The sequence below is a fragment of the Folsomia candida genome, unplaced genomic scaffold, assembly GCF_002217175.1.
Source record: "Folsomia candida strain VU population unplaced genomic scaffold, ASM221717v1 Fcan01_Sc004, whole genome shotgun sequence".
NCBI lineage: Eukaryota > Metazoa > Arthropoda > Collembola > Entomobryomorpha > Isotomidae > Folsomia > Folsomia candida.
In genome coordinates this window covers 6,419,615-6,438,411 of record NW_019091196.1, presented here as the reverse complement: position 1 = coordinate 6,438,411, position 18,797 = coordinate 6,419,615, and the positions used below count along the sequence as shown (strand labels likewise).

Genomic DNA, 18,797 nt, shown 5'->3' with positions numbered 1-18,797 from the left:
TATAAATGAAAAGCAAATAACAGAAATAATGAAGTAGCGGAAGTAAATTCTGAATTGAGTATGAATTCTACAATTAGTGCATCATTAAAAATTTAACAAATCTTGGTCATTGTAGGTTAAAAATGATGTCGATTTCTGAAATTGCCGACCTGAAGACGGTCAAAAATAAACCTTAAAATTGCAGATGCACAATTCATATCCAATGATTAAATCCTTATGAATTAAAATAGTAACCCGCATTATTAAACAATATACGGCTCGAGGGCATATGTGGGGAACCGGATTGTTGATTTTCTACACATGCATTTAGCATTTCCATTTAACATCTCACCTGCCCGGCTGGCTGATCAGGAAGGTTGTTCATCTTACAATTTTTTACTATGTGTAAAGAATATGCGATGCGAATGATGCGATGATGTGCTTACAAATAACAATAAGTTAGTGACCACATCGTATCGGATTGAGTAGATTTGCACAGAATCTTTAATAATAATTATTGGTGTTATTATGTAATATTCTTCGAAATATGGCACCGAGCAGGTCACAAGGTCACGCTTTTGGGCTACGTGACCTTGTCGTATCCTTGTTCCCCGTTCTTATCGGACTTATCGCGTCCGTCCTCTTTTGGGGGTTAATTGTCCCCCTTGGTCTCCTTATTCTTATACCGTTCAGGACATTTGTACTCCAATCTGCCCTCAATTTCCGCTATGGGAAGGGACGCTTCACTTTGGCAGATGGAATCGACGCATTATTCGGAAACGACGAAACTTCAGGTCTGATTGAGTCAAGAAATCATAAAAAAAATCTGATTTTTTATCAATTTTTTTCACAGGATCGTCTTCAGCACCGCACATGCTTCTCGTCTGCAAAGGGACCACTCCAAATATTTCCGTCTTGCAAAACCGTTTCCTCCAGCATGTCTTTACCTACGGGGACGACACGTCGGGTCAAGCAATCTTTGGGGAGAGGCTCAAATCCCGATTTGTAGCGAGAAAATGGGGCTGGCCGGTGTGGGAGAGGATGGACGAGGACGCATTCGATATCCGTCGTCATGTCAAGCTCTTATCAAATTCTGGTAGCATGTTAAGTGAAGATGACGTTCTTGACAGGATGTCAGAGCTCATACAGGAAAAAGAGGTATATGATAATTTCGCAAAGTTGTGCCAATTTTATACTGGAATTTAATAACTTTAGGTCCACGCAACCGCGCCACAATGGGAATTCCTCCTCGTACCATATTACACCCCAAAAAACGTACCTGCTCAAAGCCAAGATAGTTATTTTGCCTGCATAATTCGACTCCATCACGCATATGGTGATGGAGCATCGGTCCTCCTCCTTCTCGATAAAGCCTTAGCAGATTGTCCCATCGCTTGGAAAATTGACCCCATGCAACCACTCGTACGATCCCCTCCACTCATTTGGACCCTATCTGCGCACGCGTTTGGAATTTTGCCCTTCCTTCGCACCCTCTTTTCCACAATGTGGGACAATTCGCCCTTCATTGTGGAGGAAAAACGTGGCTATTCAGACCGCAAATTCGTCGCATGGTCGGAACCGATAAGGCTCTCGTTTTTTAAAGAGTTGAAAAATAATTCTGGCACTGCGTTTTCCTCCATTGTGCTTACGGGTTGGTGAATTGAATACATTTTACTATGTGATTACTTAGTTATTACTTATGTTTAATTGTTTTCCAGCATTTTGCAGCGCCCTGAGAAAATTATACCATCAGAAAATGGACAGCTCCCAGTTACCCGACGTAGCAAAAGTTGCACTCGTCTCAGCCATGATTCCGTACAAAACGTGTCGACTACAAAACACGTTTTGCACATATTCCGTCCCCTGCGCCATAAGGTGATGGCCTTTTTTCCATAAAAAGTCTCATTATTTTTACGAGTTTGCAGTGCACTATTTTTTTAGCCAGCCCGACGTATCTCTTCGCCTTCAAGAAACACACGCTTCTCTAAAGAAAATCACTTCTTCGGGAGAACCAATTTTTGCCTATTTCGCCATGCGAGCGTCCGGCCTACTCCCCCGCGTCGTGATGGACCCCATCATTTCAGCGGCTCGAACGGCCATCCTCTACTCAAATATTCCTGGCCCAACCCGACCCGTCGTCCTGTTTGGGAGCGAGGTTATCCAAATGGGGGGATGGTTATCGATGATAAAGAGTTATGGTGGGTGATAAGTTATCATTGATAACACCTCATGATATCACAAAAAAAATATTGACCACATGTAAAAAATTTTGACCCAGGGTTTGGAATCATTTCGAAAAGCACGTGTGACCACGTCCGCCTCTGTTTGACCACAGATTCGAGTCTGATTTCTTCTCGGAGTGAACTCTCCCGTTTTTTGGAGGATGTCGAAGACGAGTTGGAAATGTTGGGGAGGATTTATCACGTACCGTTAGTTAGGAACGATAAGGATGATATAACCAGTACGATAAGACGGAGGAGGAGCGACTATGACATGGACCTTAAGAGAACTGGATAACTATCTATGGGCTTATCTTATGTGCCAAAATTAGAAAATGCAACGCAAATACTCTTAATTTTTGACCATACCAATGCAATAATTTATTTGCTTAATCAGTTAAAATTAATAAAATTTATCATTTTTAAAAAAACCCAAAATTAATTAGGGGATTAAAATATGTAACAATTTGCATTAATTCGTTGACCATCTCATATTTTTAGCAGCTCTTACGTGACCTTGACCTTTGACCCCACACTAATTTCCATTCGTAGCTGCGACCCCATTCGTAACTTCATCTCCGCTACCCTTGTAGCCGTTTGGGTTCATTGTTTGCCAACGCCAAAAGTCCTCACCTGATCCCAACAAAAAACAAAAACTGTTAAATTTCCACAAAAAAATTTATACAAAATTACGTCCAGTCCACAAAGAAAAGAAGATAAGCCCACAAAACAAACACTAATTAAGCATCCAATTAAATAGAAAGAGAGGAGAGAAAAAAAGCGTGCAAAAAGTATTTACACATGCGACCCAGATCATATCTTGCGCTCCATCCCAACTCATCCTTGGCGAGGGTGGGGTTCGCATACATGGCGACAATGTCCCCCGTTCGTCTCCCCTCGAGCACGTATTTGACCTTTTTTCCCGACACGGATTCAAACCGGGAGATCAAGTCAAGCACGGAGGCAGGTTTTCCGGTCCCAAGATTGTAAACCTGTCGTCGGTTAAAAAAATACGACCCAGAAAAAAATAAGATTTATAAGCATACACGATTTCAAAAATGTTCAAGTGCTTATCAAATAATTTACTTTGTGTACGTATCAGGTATTTAACTACGGCATTAATTAAATATGCAAATTACGAGCCGGTGTATGGAGGAACATGCGGTGCAAAAATCCCATTAAATATGAGGCATTTTTAGTCGAAAGTGAGTGAGTGCACACCGATTAAATACCTACAATAATTTACGGCATGAAAGTTTTTAGGACAAATACTGGACAAGAAGAAGGACAAGTCTCTACTAAATACGCCGTTTGTCACATTATTGTTCGGCTTACACATCGTTGGAAGATCATATTTCGGTCGCCACTCCAACTCTGCCAAGGCCCTCGACGAATCGCAAATTAGTGTTCCGACATCGCCGAAACGTCTCTCACCCTTCGCCAAAGGGACCTTTTGTCCTGTCGCGGACTCAAATGCGGTGACCAACTCGAGCACAGAAATGCCACGGCCGATACCTTAATTCGCAGTCTCAATTTTGTATTTTTTGTTTCTTTATATAATTTATGCTAATTTTTTGTGTCCTAATTAATTACCAATGTTGTACACCTGCGCGGATGAGGAATTATATGACGACATGTGAAAATTTGACCAATTATGACGCAAATTTTTGCTATTTTTGAAAATCTGGTCTCACCTGGAATCTTAGGTCGGGTGTGGTATCCAGCTTCTTCAAGGCGGCGACATGTCCCGATGCCAAGTCCATGACGTGGATGTAATCTCGGACTCCAGTTCCGTCCGGCGTGTCGTAGTCGGAGCCAAAAATTGTTACGTGCGGTTTTTTACCGAGGGCGACCTGGACAAGAATTACATTCTTGAATATTGAGTAAATTACTTAATTATGCATTAATTAATTGACATACTGCAGAGATAAATGGCATCACGTTGTGAATCTCTTTGGTCGGGTCTTCCCCGATAAGGCCGGATGGATGGGCACCCACCGGGTTAAAGTATCGGAGCGAAATTATGTTCCATTTCTGTCAAAATTACATAAATTAATTATGGCTAAAATGACCATGATTTAGCTTAAATATATAATTAATTACCGGATTTGACTTGGATAAATCCTTGAGCATCTCTTCGATAAAGTATTTCGTTCTGCCGTACACATTCGTCACGTTTCCGGTGGGATGATCTGTTCTCCGATAAGACAGTATTAGAGATCAAATTTATATGTACATGTAAACCACAAATCGGATACCTTCTTCAATCGGCAACTTTTCCGGATCTCCGTAAACGCAGCAAGAACTAGAATACATCAACCAAATAATTGGAAATGTTACTTGCTTATCAATAATTCCCTTTCTGCTCATCAATGAACCCACCTTGAAAACACGAGTTGATAACAATTCGCCGCTTGCATAGCTTCCAACAAGTTGATCGTTCCGATCAGATTGTTCTTGTAATATTGGAGCGGCAACTGTTTTATTAAAATTCATAAAACTTATAAAAAAATCTAGCCATTTTTTCTAAAATGTCCCAATATTTATTTTACTTACCTGCATCGACTCTCCGACCGCTTTCAGAGCCGCAAAATGAATCACCCAATCGATCTTGTGCTGGGTGAAGATTTTCTTGAGACGGTCGCCATCCAGGAGATCCGCCTTGTAAAAGGTCACCGGCTTCCCGGTGATCTTCTCGACACGGGTCAAAGCGGGGGCTTTATGGTCCGCCGTCTCAACGCTTTATAATCAATTAATCAATCAATGCGGGTAATTAATGCCACTGTATATGCAAATTTCGCTAAATCTACATAGTTTGCAACAGGCTTTAAACCTTGGTCGGGCATTCGCCTATCTCGCAATGTTTCTTGCCCGGGCACAGGATACCCCTGCCCGACCAAGGTTTATTCTCTGGTTTGCAAAGCGGTACAACTTTAAGAAACGCCGGTAGCATTATTTGTGAGCTAAACCTGCTCAGATTATTCCAAATTTTTTAAAAAACATTTCAGAGTTATATTTGCAGCTAATTTTTTCAGTAATGTGACCAAATTTCCCAGTTTGAAGTCAATATCCCATAGATTATTTTAGTAAATAATTTAGTGTATAACACTTATCTGATTCGCTCCATTTAACTAGGTAAATATAATAAGCAAGTTTTATCGACTTCTGTCCTTCGCATTTTCTCTCAAATTATTATTCTAAATTGTTAACCGTTTATAAAATCATTCTTTGTGTAAAAATTATCTCGCAAATATTAATATGAAATGAATTCATGACAAACCATCTGCTAAAATTCTCACCAATTTGTAAAGTTATCAATTGCGACCACATTAAAACCCGCGTTGAGAAGTTCGACGCAGCAGTGGGACCCGATGTAACCGGCGCCTGAAGAAAAAAACTCATAACAAATCACAACTTTCCGATAACGTCTCATCTTTCAAGAAAAACTTACCTCCCGTCACAAACACAGTTTTTCCTTCCATCTCAAAAAATCTGGTGACTTAATTGTCCGAAAGTGGAGCACAAAATGCGTGTAAATCCAAATATAATAATTCCGCAAGGTCAGATTACTGACGCAAACTGTTTAAATAAATAAAATGTGGTTGTCTTTTGTCTGTCGTGAATTGACAGGCAGATGTTTTCGCGTTAACCGGATAGACAAATTTGCCGTATTCTTCGTTATGTCACCTTTTAAATGGAGTATTTAAGAGTATTTAAAGGTGAATAGTGAGTCAAGTGCAATTAGTGTGCCCAGTTAAAATCCAATCCACGTTAGCTAAAAGGTCTTTTTCCTATGGTCCAAGTTATGTATGTACTTTCAGTTCATGGACGAATATGCATGCATATAGCATGCGATTTCAGATGCAAGAATGGAAATACAATCCTTCCACTGCTTTTTAGTAAGTCGGAGAAACAACCTGTTTCCTAATCACGTTTTTTTTCTAAACGATTCTTTCTTTACGGAACAGACTGCAATTCTATCCTCTTATTATGTAGCAACTAAAGTATAAGTAACTAAAAACTAAGCGGTGATATGTAGATATTCTGCATGGAATGAAAATGAACGAGTCAAATTGCTATGTGCATATGCATTGTGTAGAATATCAGTATGAAAATGAAGATGTAAAAAAATTGAGACAACATCCGCTAAATTCTGCTTCTATGAATGTATCTCTCGGTTGTAACTTGTAAGCAAGTGCGGATGCAAAATGTAAAAAAATTGGGCAAGACAAATACTGACTGCTTTTTATAGCGTAGTAATAAGTATATTATTTTAGCTATGCAAATATAAATGCATCATAAAATAGAGAGTTGATCCAGTTCTGGACCTTTAAAATGTTTCATGAAATGGACACATGCACATAGAGTTAGTGCTGTGCAAGTAAATTAAAGTTTAGTACATTCATAATTGCACATATAAACATTTAGTCAGTATTTAATGTGATATGAAATTACTGTTAAGGACGTATAATGTGTATGCAGTGATTTGCCATGTGCATCTTTGTAATGACAAATTAATTGCACTCATATACTAATTACCGTAAATTAAACACGGTTTAATATGAGATTTCATTTCGAGTGGGGTTTAATAAGTATACAGAACTTACATTAACTTAAATAAAAAAGATTACTTTACATATCATGTGACCTCATATTATTTCTCGTAATTATTTATAGGTACTGCATGCAATTATTTGGCATAATACATATTTGTAATAAATACACTCCTACAATTCTTCCTCATTAATCTCTCAAACATAATGTATCCTTCCTCCCAGCGTACACTTCTTCAATTTTGGAAACGCATTAAAAAATTTTGACGCTGGATGATCCTCCTCATTGACGACATGGTCCAACGTCAACTCCACCAATTCTGGCAACTCGGGCAGATGCAGGGGACAATTGCTATGCGCTCCTTCCACCCTGTTAACAAATTACGAAATTATATATAATTGTCCCCCATAAATTAAACTCGCTTTTATTCATTTTCTTACCGAAGACGTTTCAAACGCCGTCCCATCCTTTTCAGGAGGTCTGTCACATCCTCGGGGACCACATCGAGGCCTAATTTTCCCAAGTTGAGCGAGTTCAAATTGCGCTGCAGCTCCAAACTGGCCAGCACCGCGATCTGCGCCTCGAACAAAGTGCTCCCCCCGAAAGACAACGCCTTCAAGAGTGCCACCCTCTGTGGACGAAATTCCAACACAGTGAAGACTTCTTCGAGAGCATCGTCGTCCTCCAAATGGAACGCGAGCGAGGTTAAGTTGGGGGCAAACTCGAGCAGGTCGAGGAGGAAATTGGCTTCCAGACCGGAATAATAGGACGAGCAGGAGATGGAGAGTGACCTCAGAGATGGGCACGCACGCCGCATGAGGCCTCGCATTAAGGGAGGAAAACCCCCTTCGACAAGGGAAGAGGGCAAATTGGCGAGGTGCAGAGACTCCAGGAGTGGACACCAGTTCGATATCTGTAATTAAAATGTCTCCTGTTTCATAAAATGTATTAATTTCGAAAATAGGAAGTCAATTTGTATGAAAGTTGATTAAAAATTTTGAACAAAGTCACTTTTAGGCCTTTGTTATTGAACAACCCTACGATTTTATCTGGATTATAAGATATAAGTTAAATAAAAATTCCATATTTATTTGTGGACTTTTAACTTTTACGAATAAAAAAATCAAAGTATTAATTGACCAAGAATATGGTTTTTTAATAAACCAAAAATTCAATCTTCGATTAACTCATTTCTTGAAAAGACGATTTAAAAAATGCAGTGATGTACTTTTTTGACGAAATGCACATTTTTTAAGTTCAGTATTTTGCGATTTTCTCCTTAAAATTTCACCTCTTCGTTAACTAACCTGCAGAAAATAATTCTTCTGTATGGCATCGTTTCCCATCTCCACTTCGGCATCCCCACACGCCACAGCGTCCACACTGAGAGATTTTATTTGTCCCCCAAACTTCCCCATGAACTTCATCAATCCTCCATCACGAAACGGAACTCTGACCAATTTTACCCCCGAGGATGGCAAACGTCCCACTTTGTTCCAAAAATCTGTCGGGGTTCGTCCCAAGGAAGGCGAGAGGAGGTCAAGCTCCAAACTCGAGAGCGACTCGAAACGTGGGGCTGCAACTTCTGACCAGAAACGTGACACGAGTCGGGCCGACTTGACGTCACGAAGGGGCAAGAAAGACAATATTGTCGAAAGAGTGACAAAATTAGAGAATGGGCCACCGGAAGCATCGTCACGACGTTGATCTTGCAGGATGACTTCTTCACACTGACCTTGACTTTGCGGGATGACTTTTTCACGCTGACCTTGACCCGACCTATCGTCCCGTGAATGACCTTCGACCTCGTCAATCTGACCCTTATCCTCAACCTTCCTCTCCCAATATCTCTTTGCACACTTCCTCCTCGGCGGTACTGGAGTCGCCGTCGTCGAATCTGACGACGAACTCGCCCTTCTCCGCTTTTGTCTCCGCCCAGTCACAACTGTCCAACCCTCGTTGTCACCACTGTACGGGAGTAGACTATAGTAATCCAACATGACTTACTATATGTAAACAATGTGGGTGTAACTTTTCGAAAAAAACGAAAAAAACTATCAAAAATGACACATTGACTCAACTTTATCACTTTTCTTCCTGCCCAAACTGAAAAAAAGTGACGATGACTGACTGACCCACTATCTGAAAACCTGGGCATGAAAGCAAATGAAAAATAATGAACTCTCAAACCAAACTTATCCATCGTGCATGGAAGAGAATTATGCAAAACAACACGACTTTTATCAGCATCACCATCATCATAAACTACCTAAATAAAAGTTTGTTCATTCATTTCAGCAGTGGCCGCGGAAGCAGTGGGGACATTTGGGGACATTAACATTGTAGGACAAGGGAGGATGTGGGCAGCCGATGGGGACATCGAATAGCCGTGGGGACATTGTCCCCACGCTTCCGCGGCCACTGTTCATTTGTCCCGAGAACAAAGGGTCCTGTTTCTTAAACTGTAATCTCATATTTCTCAATAACAAAAACACCACCTTCTCCGTGACCTCTCTTCGGTTCAATGCCTTCTTAATTGTGCTTTTCAATTTGTTATCTTTAACGGAAGTATTAAGATAGAATTAACTTGAATATTATTTACTCTCCTCCAGGTAAAGTAAAAGAAGTATGAACGATAATCTGTAATCCTGATGACCTACATTTTTTCATCGGATTTTCATTATTTTTTCTCTCACGATTTTTTTCACGATTTTTGTTTTGGGGATTATTTGTTGACCAAGTTCAAACTGGAATCTCACAAATGTAGTTATCATGAATGTAATTAAGCTTATCTTCTTGTCATTAATCATACTTCACAATAAGAAGGTGAAGAGATGAATATTGGTCAAAGTGAGAACTATTTTTGACTGAGGTTTCCTTGTGCATGTATGTAACAGTTTATAAGTGAAGACTTTAAACATGATAAGGTAAAGATAAGGTAAAACATAATATTAGTATGTATACAGTTTATTTGTAGGTTACCATCAGTCATAAAAATTATCATAAGAAATATATACAATGCAAAATATAAGATAGAGAAAGGAACGAAGGCATTGCAGAAATTTCAAAAAATTATGCAGAATTTGGCTTAATAAACAAAACTAGCTAAGCTTTTCAATGCAGGATATACATATCTAGATGAGTAATCTGCGTGTGTGTGCCAACCAAATAATACGTAAAGATTACTTACTTATTTCAATCTCAATACTCGACCAACTTTCTCCCCTACGTGAGAGTGAGGAGTCTCACGTAGGAGTCTCTGAGTCCTCACCAACCTCTCAGCAAAACTAGATAAATCGAAGAACAACGGTCCAATTCCAATTAGATGAACAATTTGTAGATTATTTAAGACGACATTTATATCCAATGAGTAATGACTAATTTTATTAAACTAAAAGAGGAGCGCATAATGCGCATAATACATATTGTGTATTTAGTCATAATTTTGTAAAAAATATTTTATGCGTTGCCTGATTAAAATTTGTGGGAATGATATAATCCGTACTTTAACGTTCTACAAATGATAAATTACAAATTGATTGTCATTTTGCAACAGTTTTTCCGTTTATGAAAGACAATGCAATCCGAATGGGAAAATAGTTTGATACATGAAAACATGAGTCTCATTCATTCGTGTCTCGTTAACTTTGTGCAAACAAGTGGATGCTTTCACCCCTTCGATTGCGTGTCCACTCAAACTAACCAGGGAAATGAGGGGTTTGCACTACAGGCTTCTCATGATATTTCAGTGATCTTAATCTTGTGTTGTTTTAATAAATATCTTTTGTTTAGCAGCGATTTAAACCATAATTTAACTCAACTTTATGCTAAAGTGCATGAATAGAAAGTGCATCTTTTTCCGAGATTAAACTACTCCGATCAAGTCAATTATCTATGTATGTATGTCTTTACTTACCGTACTATTAGTATTAAGTAGTGTGACATGGATGGCCTGCAAAACTTTGTAAAATGTGTGTAGTTTACACTGAAATATACCTGCAATGTGATGTATATATGCACAAATACATGCTTTTCTACTGTTTACTTTGACATATTACTCGGTCCATTTTTAAGACATGCATCCTATTGTTTCCTGCTTACCTCGAACTAGGTAAGCGTAAGGGGCACGTATTGCTATTTGGCTGGTGGATCGCGATCGGTGCAAATGATTGACAAATTACATATTTAATGAATCTGTTGCACTAGTTGTTTGGGTTGTCGTATGCAAAATAAGGCTTGCATGATATCATATTTGCACAAATATGTTATTACTTTAGCACACGTGTAAAAAAACTGTACGCCGCATAAAAATAAAATCAATTGCTCGATGCCATTTACGAATATGTGCGTCAGGCCGTGGTTAATTAGTCACCCGGTAAGGACGCTTCTTTCAGTAGGCGTCTGTTTCCTGAGGAAAAAGGAATTAAAAAAATCGCAAATGGATAAGTCTCATTCAACAATCAAAACATCCCCAGTCGTCGAGCAGCCGGAAACCGGCCGAAGTATTGCCCATCATTTGCTGGGAGCAATTTCAACCACGCGCACATCAACCCCGAGATCTCCATCAATTGACAAAATTAAACACATTCCAGAAAAGTTTAAACCAGAGAAAGTAAAGTGATGTCTGAAGCTTCGACTCCAGAATCGGACGGGATTGTCGAGGCTATGACGATAATCCCCCTTGATGAGGATGACACCACCCAGCGGAGTCCCGATCGTCCGAGTATCACGTCGTGGACATTGGAAATTTGGCAGAGGATGATGAGGTTACTTTCACTTTATAACAAAATTATTTCGCATCTTAAATCATTTTCTAGTTCATTGGGGGAAACTTAGGAAAGTTCCTTAGTTTGGGACAATTTGCATTTTATAAATAAATTATGACTTTATTTCTTCGGGAATATATTTTTTTTTAACTTTGAATTTCATTAGGGTCAATTTCCCACTGGGAGAAAGTTAGCTATGGTGTACGTAGTATTCTGCATCTTTTTAATTTTCTACTTTCTCCATAATTTTGCAGCCAACTCCGTCGTCATCAAATGTAGGACCATTCACGCCAATTTGTCCAGTATTGTCCGACCAAGAAGCCACTGTCTCATCACCACCACGTGAGATTCCACATTCCCAAATTAGCAAACAATCTCCCAAATTTAGGCAAGAACGACCCCACACTTCTCCCCACTTCCAACCAGCGCGACCCCCCACATCCCGGCCTCACACGGCATATCGAATTCGCCACGACGACCTAGAACGGAACGTGCTTGCACCTTACGTCAAATCTCCATTTCCCCCACGCGTCATTCTCGAGCCATCCTACAAAACAAAGGTGAGACAATTTTTCTCCAATATTCGATCAACTGCTGCAGGCGTCTCAGTTTCCCCGATAGAAAATCCTCTCGATCAACCACCCCCACCCGAAAATGCGACAGGGATAAAAGAAGAACAGCAGCAAAATGAGCCCCAATTGGCTCAAGATAAAGTTGAGACAAATGAGAATGTTGTGACAAATGTTGAGACGAATGGAAAAGTTGAGACGAATGGGAAAGTTGAGACGAATGGGAAAGTTGAGACGAATGGGAAAGTTGAGACGAATGGAAAAGTTGAGACGAATGAGAATACTCCTCCCCCAGAGGATATTTTCCCACCCGAGTCGGTCATCATGCGACCATTTTCCGCTCTGAAGTCGCTCATCTCAAACAGCAATTATCTCGCGTGGACAACTATCCATAAATCTGAGATCGACCTTGATGACCTGGGTGACAATGAGATCGGCCCGATAAATGAAGGAGGGATGGAGATGCAGCCGATTAATGCTCAACAACAAAATCTTGATGGTCAACTCGAAATCCAAAATCTTGACCAGGACGGAGAGAAAGCAGAACCAGAAGAGGTGGCAAATGAGATCGTCAACGGTCAGCAAGCGGGCGGCCCCGCGGGGATGAGAATTCTCGGAGCGGCGAATCAATTGATGGCAGTGAACGCATCCCGAAATCGCTTCAAGGAGATGGCTGAAATGAAAAGGAATCTTTTCCTTGATGCTCATCAGTCCCTTCAGGTCGTCGTCAATGTGGGGGCGTGGCAGTTACTCTGCCCCTTTGGAATCTGGGAAAACGATGGCGTCTTTGAATTAAGGAGCAACGTAATTCATGCGGTGAGTGAAAGTTGTACTCATTTTTTTAGAAATTGTTAATTTAGTAACGGTAAAAGTTGACTACGAAGCATGCACCATAATTACAGGACAAGACACATCAATATCATACGTACTTACAAATAATAATTATGCATTCATTACGCCACACAAGTACAATCCAACCCTCACGCTTTTTTTATCACGCACAAAAATCCAACATCACATTAAATCGTGCAATTCAATGAAAAGCATCGATCAATACTTTATTAAGCAAAATGCCCATACTAATTTCCACTCACTTTCTCCCGGACAAAGCCAGGGGACAAATGTTATATGCATGGTTGTGGTTCGTTCAATCAATTTTCATTCGTCCATAAAAAATTTACGTCCTGGAAGGGCAGATTTACCAACCCTCATAAGTCCATAATTTGACACTACTTAATGAATTTTGTAGTGGGTGCTCAACCTGTTGTACTGTTATCTAGGGAATTGTTTACCCCATGATCCTGGTGACCACATCATTCAAGACCTATGAAACCTACATTGCCTGGACCGCATCACAGTTGAAGGGAAGGCCCGAGACCACAGCGTGGTTTATGATTCATGCTACATCCACACTTTTGCTGGGCTGCTACCTGTTTTGCGTTACTGTCAAGCGAAATAAATTTGGAAAGATTTACAAAAGCTTCAAAATTCAGTCCGAACAGATGGCGACGATGATGCGAAAAAAGAAAATAATGGTAAGAACAAATTAAAAGTTTAAATTCTCTACAAGAATGGATGAGAATAATGGTACTTGAGTTATGAAACAACAAAGCCATAAAATTTCGAACTTGTGGTTATATTGAATGAAAATGGAGATATACGAATTCGAAAGTGCAAGTAGCTTTTGTTTATTTCGTGGATGCACGTTGACACTATTCTGCATTGAGCAACTGGGTACAATGACTAAATTTCAGCTCATCAATAGCTAATGAAAAACACTTGTAATTTTCAAAATCCTTCTCTCTTTAAAATGTAATAGTTGAACAAAACCCCCAAAAAATAAATTCAAAAAGCATTGCTAAAAACTTGACTCATAACCTCATCTATAGATTCCAGTTTGTTTATTTTCATAACTGAAAATATATGCACGAATGATTACAAACTAATGCAGTTTCTAGGACTGAAAATTTTTATGATGAGCAGCAAATAATCTGCGTTTGATGTATTCTTCATAGTATCCTGTCACCCAAGCAAGCATCAGTCCAATTTAATTTAATTTAGGTAGTCATTTAACCTGCACAATAAAAATATAAGAAGTGCGTTATATTTTTAATATACATAGTGCCACCATCAATATAAATTAAAAACTTACAAGATCGTTCATCATAATTTCTGTATTCCGCCTTTCCTGGCTCTTTTTGTCTGGAATGTATCGAAAGCCTTTGCCCCTTCACATTCTTTGATGCACTCATCAACCTCCTTGATTGGCCAGAAATTTCTATCCTCGCAAGTCCCCCATTTTATTTTTATTGTTTCGCATTTTTCTGTAGATTGGTCATAACGATAACTAATTCCGTTGATTCTCATACACCCAGTCATATTGTTGTTCTCGCAACCTAAATGTACATATATAATAATCAAATAATCAATAAGATGAATGCAACACATAGTCTGCTGAAATTCAATATTTGACTTTAACAACACACCCAGAGGTGTGGCAAACTTAGGTATAATGGGAGTCTCCCAACGTATCTATGCTCACAGATGTTGACCAAATTAGTGTCAATCGGTCACAAATTAATTAATGCAAGAACTTATAAATTACACAATCTTCGAATGCTCAGGTTTAGCAGGGGTATTTCAGTTCAAAGAGGAGAATTCACTCCAAAGTTAACTACACTTTACAAATTTGCTGCGCAAATGTTGAAATGCAAATATCTCCGCATCCGAATCTGAGCATTCGAAGGTTTGCGTATTTTATAAGTTTTTGTATTAATTAAATTTGTAAAATTTTCTTATGACCGTTCCCCTGCAGGGTCAACGAATTAATTTCGTGTCCTTTCTCTATTATACCCGAATACACTTCCAAAAGTTTGCTTCGTCATTCCGGCAGAGATCACTCGTCAAGAAGTATTAAGTAGCAACCACCTAATAAGTATGTCTAATTCTTTTATTTGGCGACTTACGAGGGGTTGGAAATAGCTTGAAAGCTCCCGATGCTGAAAACAAACCCAGAAGTAATAAGGAAATAATAATAGGACTCATGATAACTCGACAAACTCCCACTAGAAACCAATCCAAGCAAATTTCCACTATGCAAGTAATTTATAAATCTAAAGTAGCGGATGTACATTATTAACAGTATATGGCTTTATTTATGCGTAATAATTGTACCGAAAGAAACAATAAGGTTGTAAAACTTGGAATTTCCGCAAATTTTCAGTGCCACTTAACAACCCCTCATATGGAGAGTAACACAAGCACATTGATAAAATATGAAGAAAATGTATATGCAATATAAATTTGTTTTGTTTCGTAATGCTTACAATACAAATGATGAGGTATTTATCTTAGATTTTCGGTGGGCAAATTTTAAATTGTTCTCTCACGAAAATAAGCAGACCCACATTTTTGCTCTTTCTAGAATGTGTGCATTTTCGCGTCTCCCTATTAGATATACTCCCATATAATAATTTATACACAAAGTCTGGAATTGTAGCACATTGTAGGTAAATCTATATTACGTCAGCATTTTTTGATTATGACTTCATACTTTCGAAGATTATTAAGCAGTTCGTAAATTATGACCTCGGTTATGCCCCGATACCTCCATCTACCACGGCAAAAATCATGTTGAATGGACATTACGATTATTTGAAAAATTATTTTGAGTGCTAGTTTGAACTATATTTTATCAATGTTTTTTGTCTTCATAAAATAAATACCTATGTTCTTCACTTTAAAAATCATAAAACTGCATGATAATCTGTTTCTTACAGTTCATGTTTTTGACATTTTTTGTTGGACTGGGCTTTTCTTCTTTCGTCAACTGGAGTGAATGGATTTGTACTCTGTATCACGAAGGGGAAGCACGTTTGATTCAGGAACTCACAGAATATTTCAAACACCTAACACCTGAAGACTGTCGGGAGTCTGAGATTTGTTTCCCAGCAGTTAGTGTTGCAATGATGGGAATGAGGGTTGTGGCAATATTGCAACTGTTCCACATTGATTTAACCCTGTGGGGAACGTCAGGGTCATGCTACTCGATGGAGAGGACTCTCCGAGCAATGCTTTTCAACAACGATGTGCCCCTGGATGTGAAGAAGGTTGGCAATATTTCGTTACAATTATAAGATCCTCGAGTAAAAACTAAACTTGTTTTCAGAAAAATGAAATCTTCCGGAGCGTCAAAGCCCATATGCATGATGTCAACTCTGCCATCGGGCCGTTGTTAATGGCCAGCGTCATCCAAATGGTCCCTTACGGGGTGCTAGTACTCGATCGGTTTAGCAATGCAAAAAACTTGGAAGACATACCATGGCTAGATTGCTGTATCATGACAATGAAGCTGGGTCACATTCTTCTGGCTGCTGAAGCCGCAGCAAATGTGAGAAAAATTAGCATTAGGGGAAATTAACTATTTAGTTTACATAAATTTAATTTGAAAAGGCTGACAACTTGTGGGAAAGAATTAAGTCGGACAGAGCCACCTACGCGGAAGGGGAAGATTTGGCCCTTGAGTTGATTACCGTGTCCGAAAACTGCATCCGCCTGAAAGGCATGGATTACTTTTATGTGACTTATCGCACAATTCAAACGGTATGATCCAACTTCACTTGATGAAATTAAATGTCACTGGTTAATTCTGTTTTGATAACTTACGTACTTCCAGATATTGATGGCTGTCATTACTTATTATTTGGTGGTGGCCGATATGCAAAAGGATGAGCCGAAGATTGAAAAGCTGCTGAAGAAGCTTATTGAACTATACAACAACAGCACATTAATTTATCAAGCTTAATACGATTCGTCACTATTTCTGGCTTGATTTAAATATTAAGTGCACTGTCAACTGTAAACAATAATGGATACGATAACTTTAAAAATCTTGTATATACAAACATACATATGTGCTTAAGACTCGTATTTACTAAGCGATTAATTGTAAAATTCTAATTAGATCTAGTCTGACTCAATTTTTTGTCGGAGACTGCGATATTAAATGCATAATGCAATTTTCTCACGAATTTGAGTCTCAATTTAGAAGAGTTGAAAAGCTTTATTAGCTGAAACATTAGAAAATATGTAAGTACTTTCTTTATTTTAATAACTTGATTGAAAATTATGGTTCCTTTAATGAATTAATACTCGGTTTTGGTCAAAATGCAAAATGATGACAACGAATATCTTTAGAAGATGAGACCATTGTAATTATAAAAATTAATTTCTAGCTACTCTGATTGGCGTACATAAATTACATACATGTAGAAAATGATCATGGATAACTACTAGTTTCCTTATAAGTATCTATATACATAAATTAAGAAAGTTGAGAAACAAGTATAATATAACTGAGGAGAGAAATACCTATTATGCATAGGAAAAATAATCATGTAATAATTAATGGCGTCTGATCTATAAAATTAAGTGCACATAAACATTAATTACACATTTTTTTAGTACCTACATTCATACATAAATACGTACGTACACTATCGATACATACAAAATACGAGACATTACACACCAGCTTATTCGAAATATAGGCATTTACGATGTTATCCACAATTTCGTCAATTGCAAAAAAAATCTGTAGTGCTTAAGCCACCTAAGCTATCAAGTACTAATCAATAGCATTTATACATATTCCATTTTTAACTAATGCAAACAACAATGTAAAAATTGATTAGTCTCACTTAATGAAAATATGATTGTTAATAATTCTTAGCTTTAAATGACGGCAGGCGTAGTATTCTGCTGCTCTGCAATGCAAATGTCCAAACCCATGTAAATATGTACATGTTGTATGAGCACCACAGTTTTCAATATTGTAAATATTTATTAAGATAAACATTCAAATTTTAAAGGATTAAGTAATTTAGCAAAAATTGCAAAATTTCCCAGCTTAATTTAAATTTATATAAGAATAGTTTGTAAATAGAGCTCGTACATAGTTGTTAATATTAAGACGTACAATCTTATCCCGCTGTTCTGATAGCTCACAATTAATTACACAACCAACGTAGCGTCACCAAAAATAATTACAAAGTACGGTATCAGAATAGTACCAGATACAAAGAGAAAGACCAGTAGGACATGAACACCCTGCACCTGATACTCGAGAAAAGTAAGCTTGAGAGCTCCTGTAGAGATTGCAAAAATTATGCAGTTTGACTTAGGATTAGTAAATAAAAGTAGTTGCATTTTTAAAATTTAGAATATATCTAGATGAGTAATTCTGCGAGTGTATATATGTATAGGTAAGTGCCAACTAGCTAATACAATCTAAATAAATTTGCATTTAAATAGCAATATCAAAATTTATCAGCTTAATTTAAAGCCTTGTAAGAATAAGGTGTAAATAGAGCTCGTGCATGGTTGTTAATATTAAGATTTACAATTTTGTCTCGCTGTTCTGATGTTTCATAATTATCTAATTACACAACTAACATGAAAATAATATTACCAGAAATGAATTCAAAGCACAGATTGAAAGACCAGTAACACACAAGAAATACACTGCCCTGTAACCCTGCATTTGATAATCAAGAAAACTAGGTACTGTAGAAATTTCAAAATTATGCGATATTTGGCTTACAATTAGAAAATAAAACTAGCTGCACTTTTTAATTTAAAATATATCTAGCTAAATGAATAATCTGTGAATGTGTGTGCCAACTAGCTAATAAGTATAAAGTATCTAAATA

At 38.1% G+C, this 18,797-nt stretch overlaps 3 protein-coding genes and 1 long non-coding RNA gene across 5 annotated transcripts; 1 reads left to right on the top strand and 3 right to left on the bottom strand.

Moving 5' to 3' along the window:
- Positions 1 to 416: 416 nt before the first annotated feature.
- Positions 417 to 2,640, top strand: LOC110848747. The gene is made up of 6 exons (XM_022096043.2): positions 417 to 773; positions 833 to 1,137; positions 1,195 to 1,630; positions 1,698 to 1,854; positions 1,921 to 2,177; positions 2,258 to 2,640. Exons 1-6 carry the CDS (start codon positions 527 to 529, stop codon positions 2,494 to 2,496), a joined length of 1,641 nt encoding a protein of 546 aa, XP_021951735.1. The 5' UTR covers positions 417 to 526; the 3' UTR covers positions 2,497 to 2,640.
- LOC110848748 (UDP-glucose 4-epimerase) lies at positions 2,551 to 6,079 on the bottom strand. Of its 2 annotated transcripts, XM_022096045.2 has the most exons (11): positions 5,650 to 6,079; positions 5,498 to 5,582; positions 4,755 to 4,938; positions 4,581 to 4,675; positions 4,457 to 4,503; positions 4,302 to 4,390; positions 4,119 to 4,232; positions 3,893 to 4,051; positions 3,792 to 3,804; positions 3,534 to 3,713; positions 2,551 to 2,831 (listed from the first exon to the last, which is right to left on the bottom strand). In XM_022096045.2, exons 1-11 carry the CDS (start codon positions 5,678 to 5,680, stop codon positions 2,734 to 2,736), a joined length of 1,095 nt encoding a protein of 364 aa, XP_021951737.1. In that variant the 5' UTR covers positions 5,681 to 6,079; the 3' UTR covers positions 2,551 to 2,733. The 2 variants fall into 2 exon arrangements, with proteins under 2 accessions (XP_021951737.1, XP_021951736.1); XM_022096044.2 differs by lacking the exons at positions 3,534 to 3,713; positions 3,792 to 3,804 and adding an exon at positions 2,998 to 3,190 and having other exon boundaries at positions 5,650 to 6,072.
- Positions 6,080 to 6,615: 536 nt separating this feature from the next.
- On the bottom strand, positions 6,616 to 8,922 carry LOC110848602. Its single transcript, XM_022095850.2, has 3 exons — positions 8,060 to 8,922; positions 7,193 to 7,665; positions 6,616 to 7,121 (listed from the first exon to the last, which is right to left on the bottom strand). Exons 1-3 carry the CDS (start codon positions 8,750 to 8,752, stop codon positions 6,950 to 6,952), a joined length of 1,338 nt encoding a protein of 445 aa, XP_021951542.1. The 5' UTR covers positions 8,753 to 8,922; the 3' UTR covers positions 6,616 to 6,949.
- Positions 8,923 to 13,803: 4,881 nt separating this feature from the next.
- On the bottom strand, positions 13,804 to 16,936 carry LOC118435363. Its single transcript, XR_004834729.1, has 3 exons — positions 15,054 to 16,936; positions 14,240 to 14,483; positions 13,804 to 14,161 (listed from the first exon to the last, which is right to left on the bottom strand). It is a non-coding gene; the product is annotated as an uncharacterized LOC118435363 (long non-coding RNA).
- Positions 16,937 to 18,797: the final 1,861 nt, after the last annotated feature.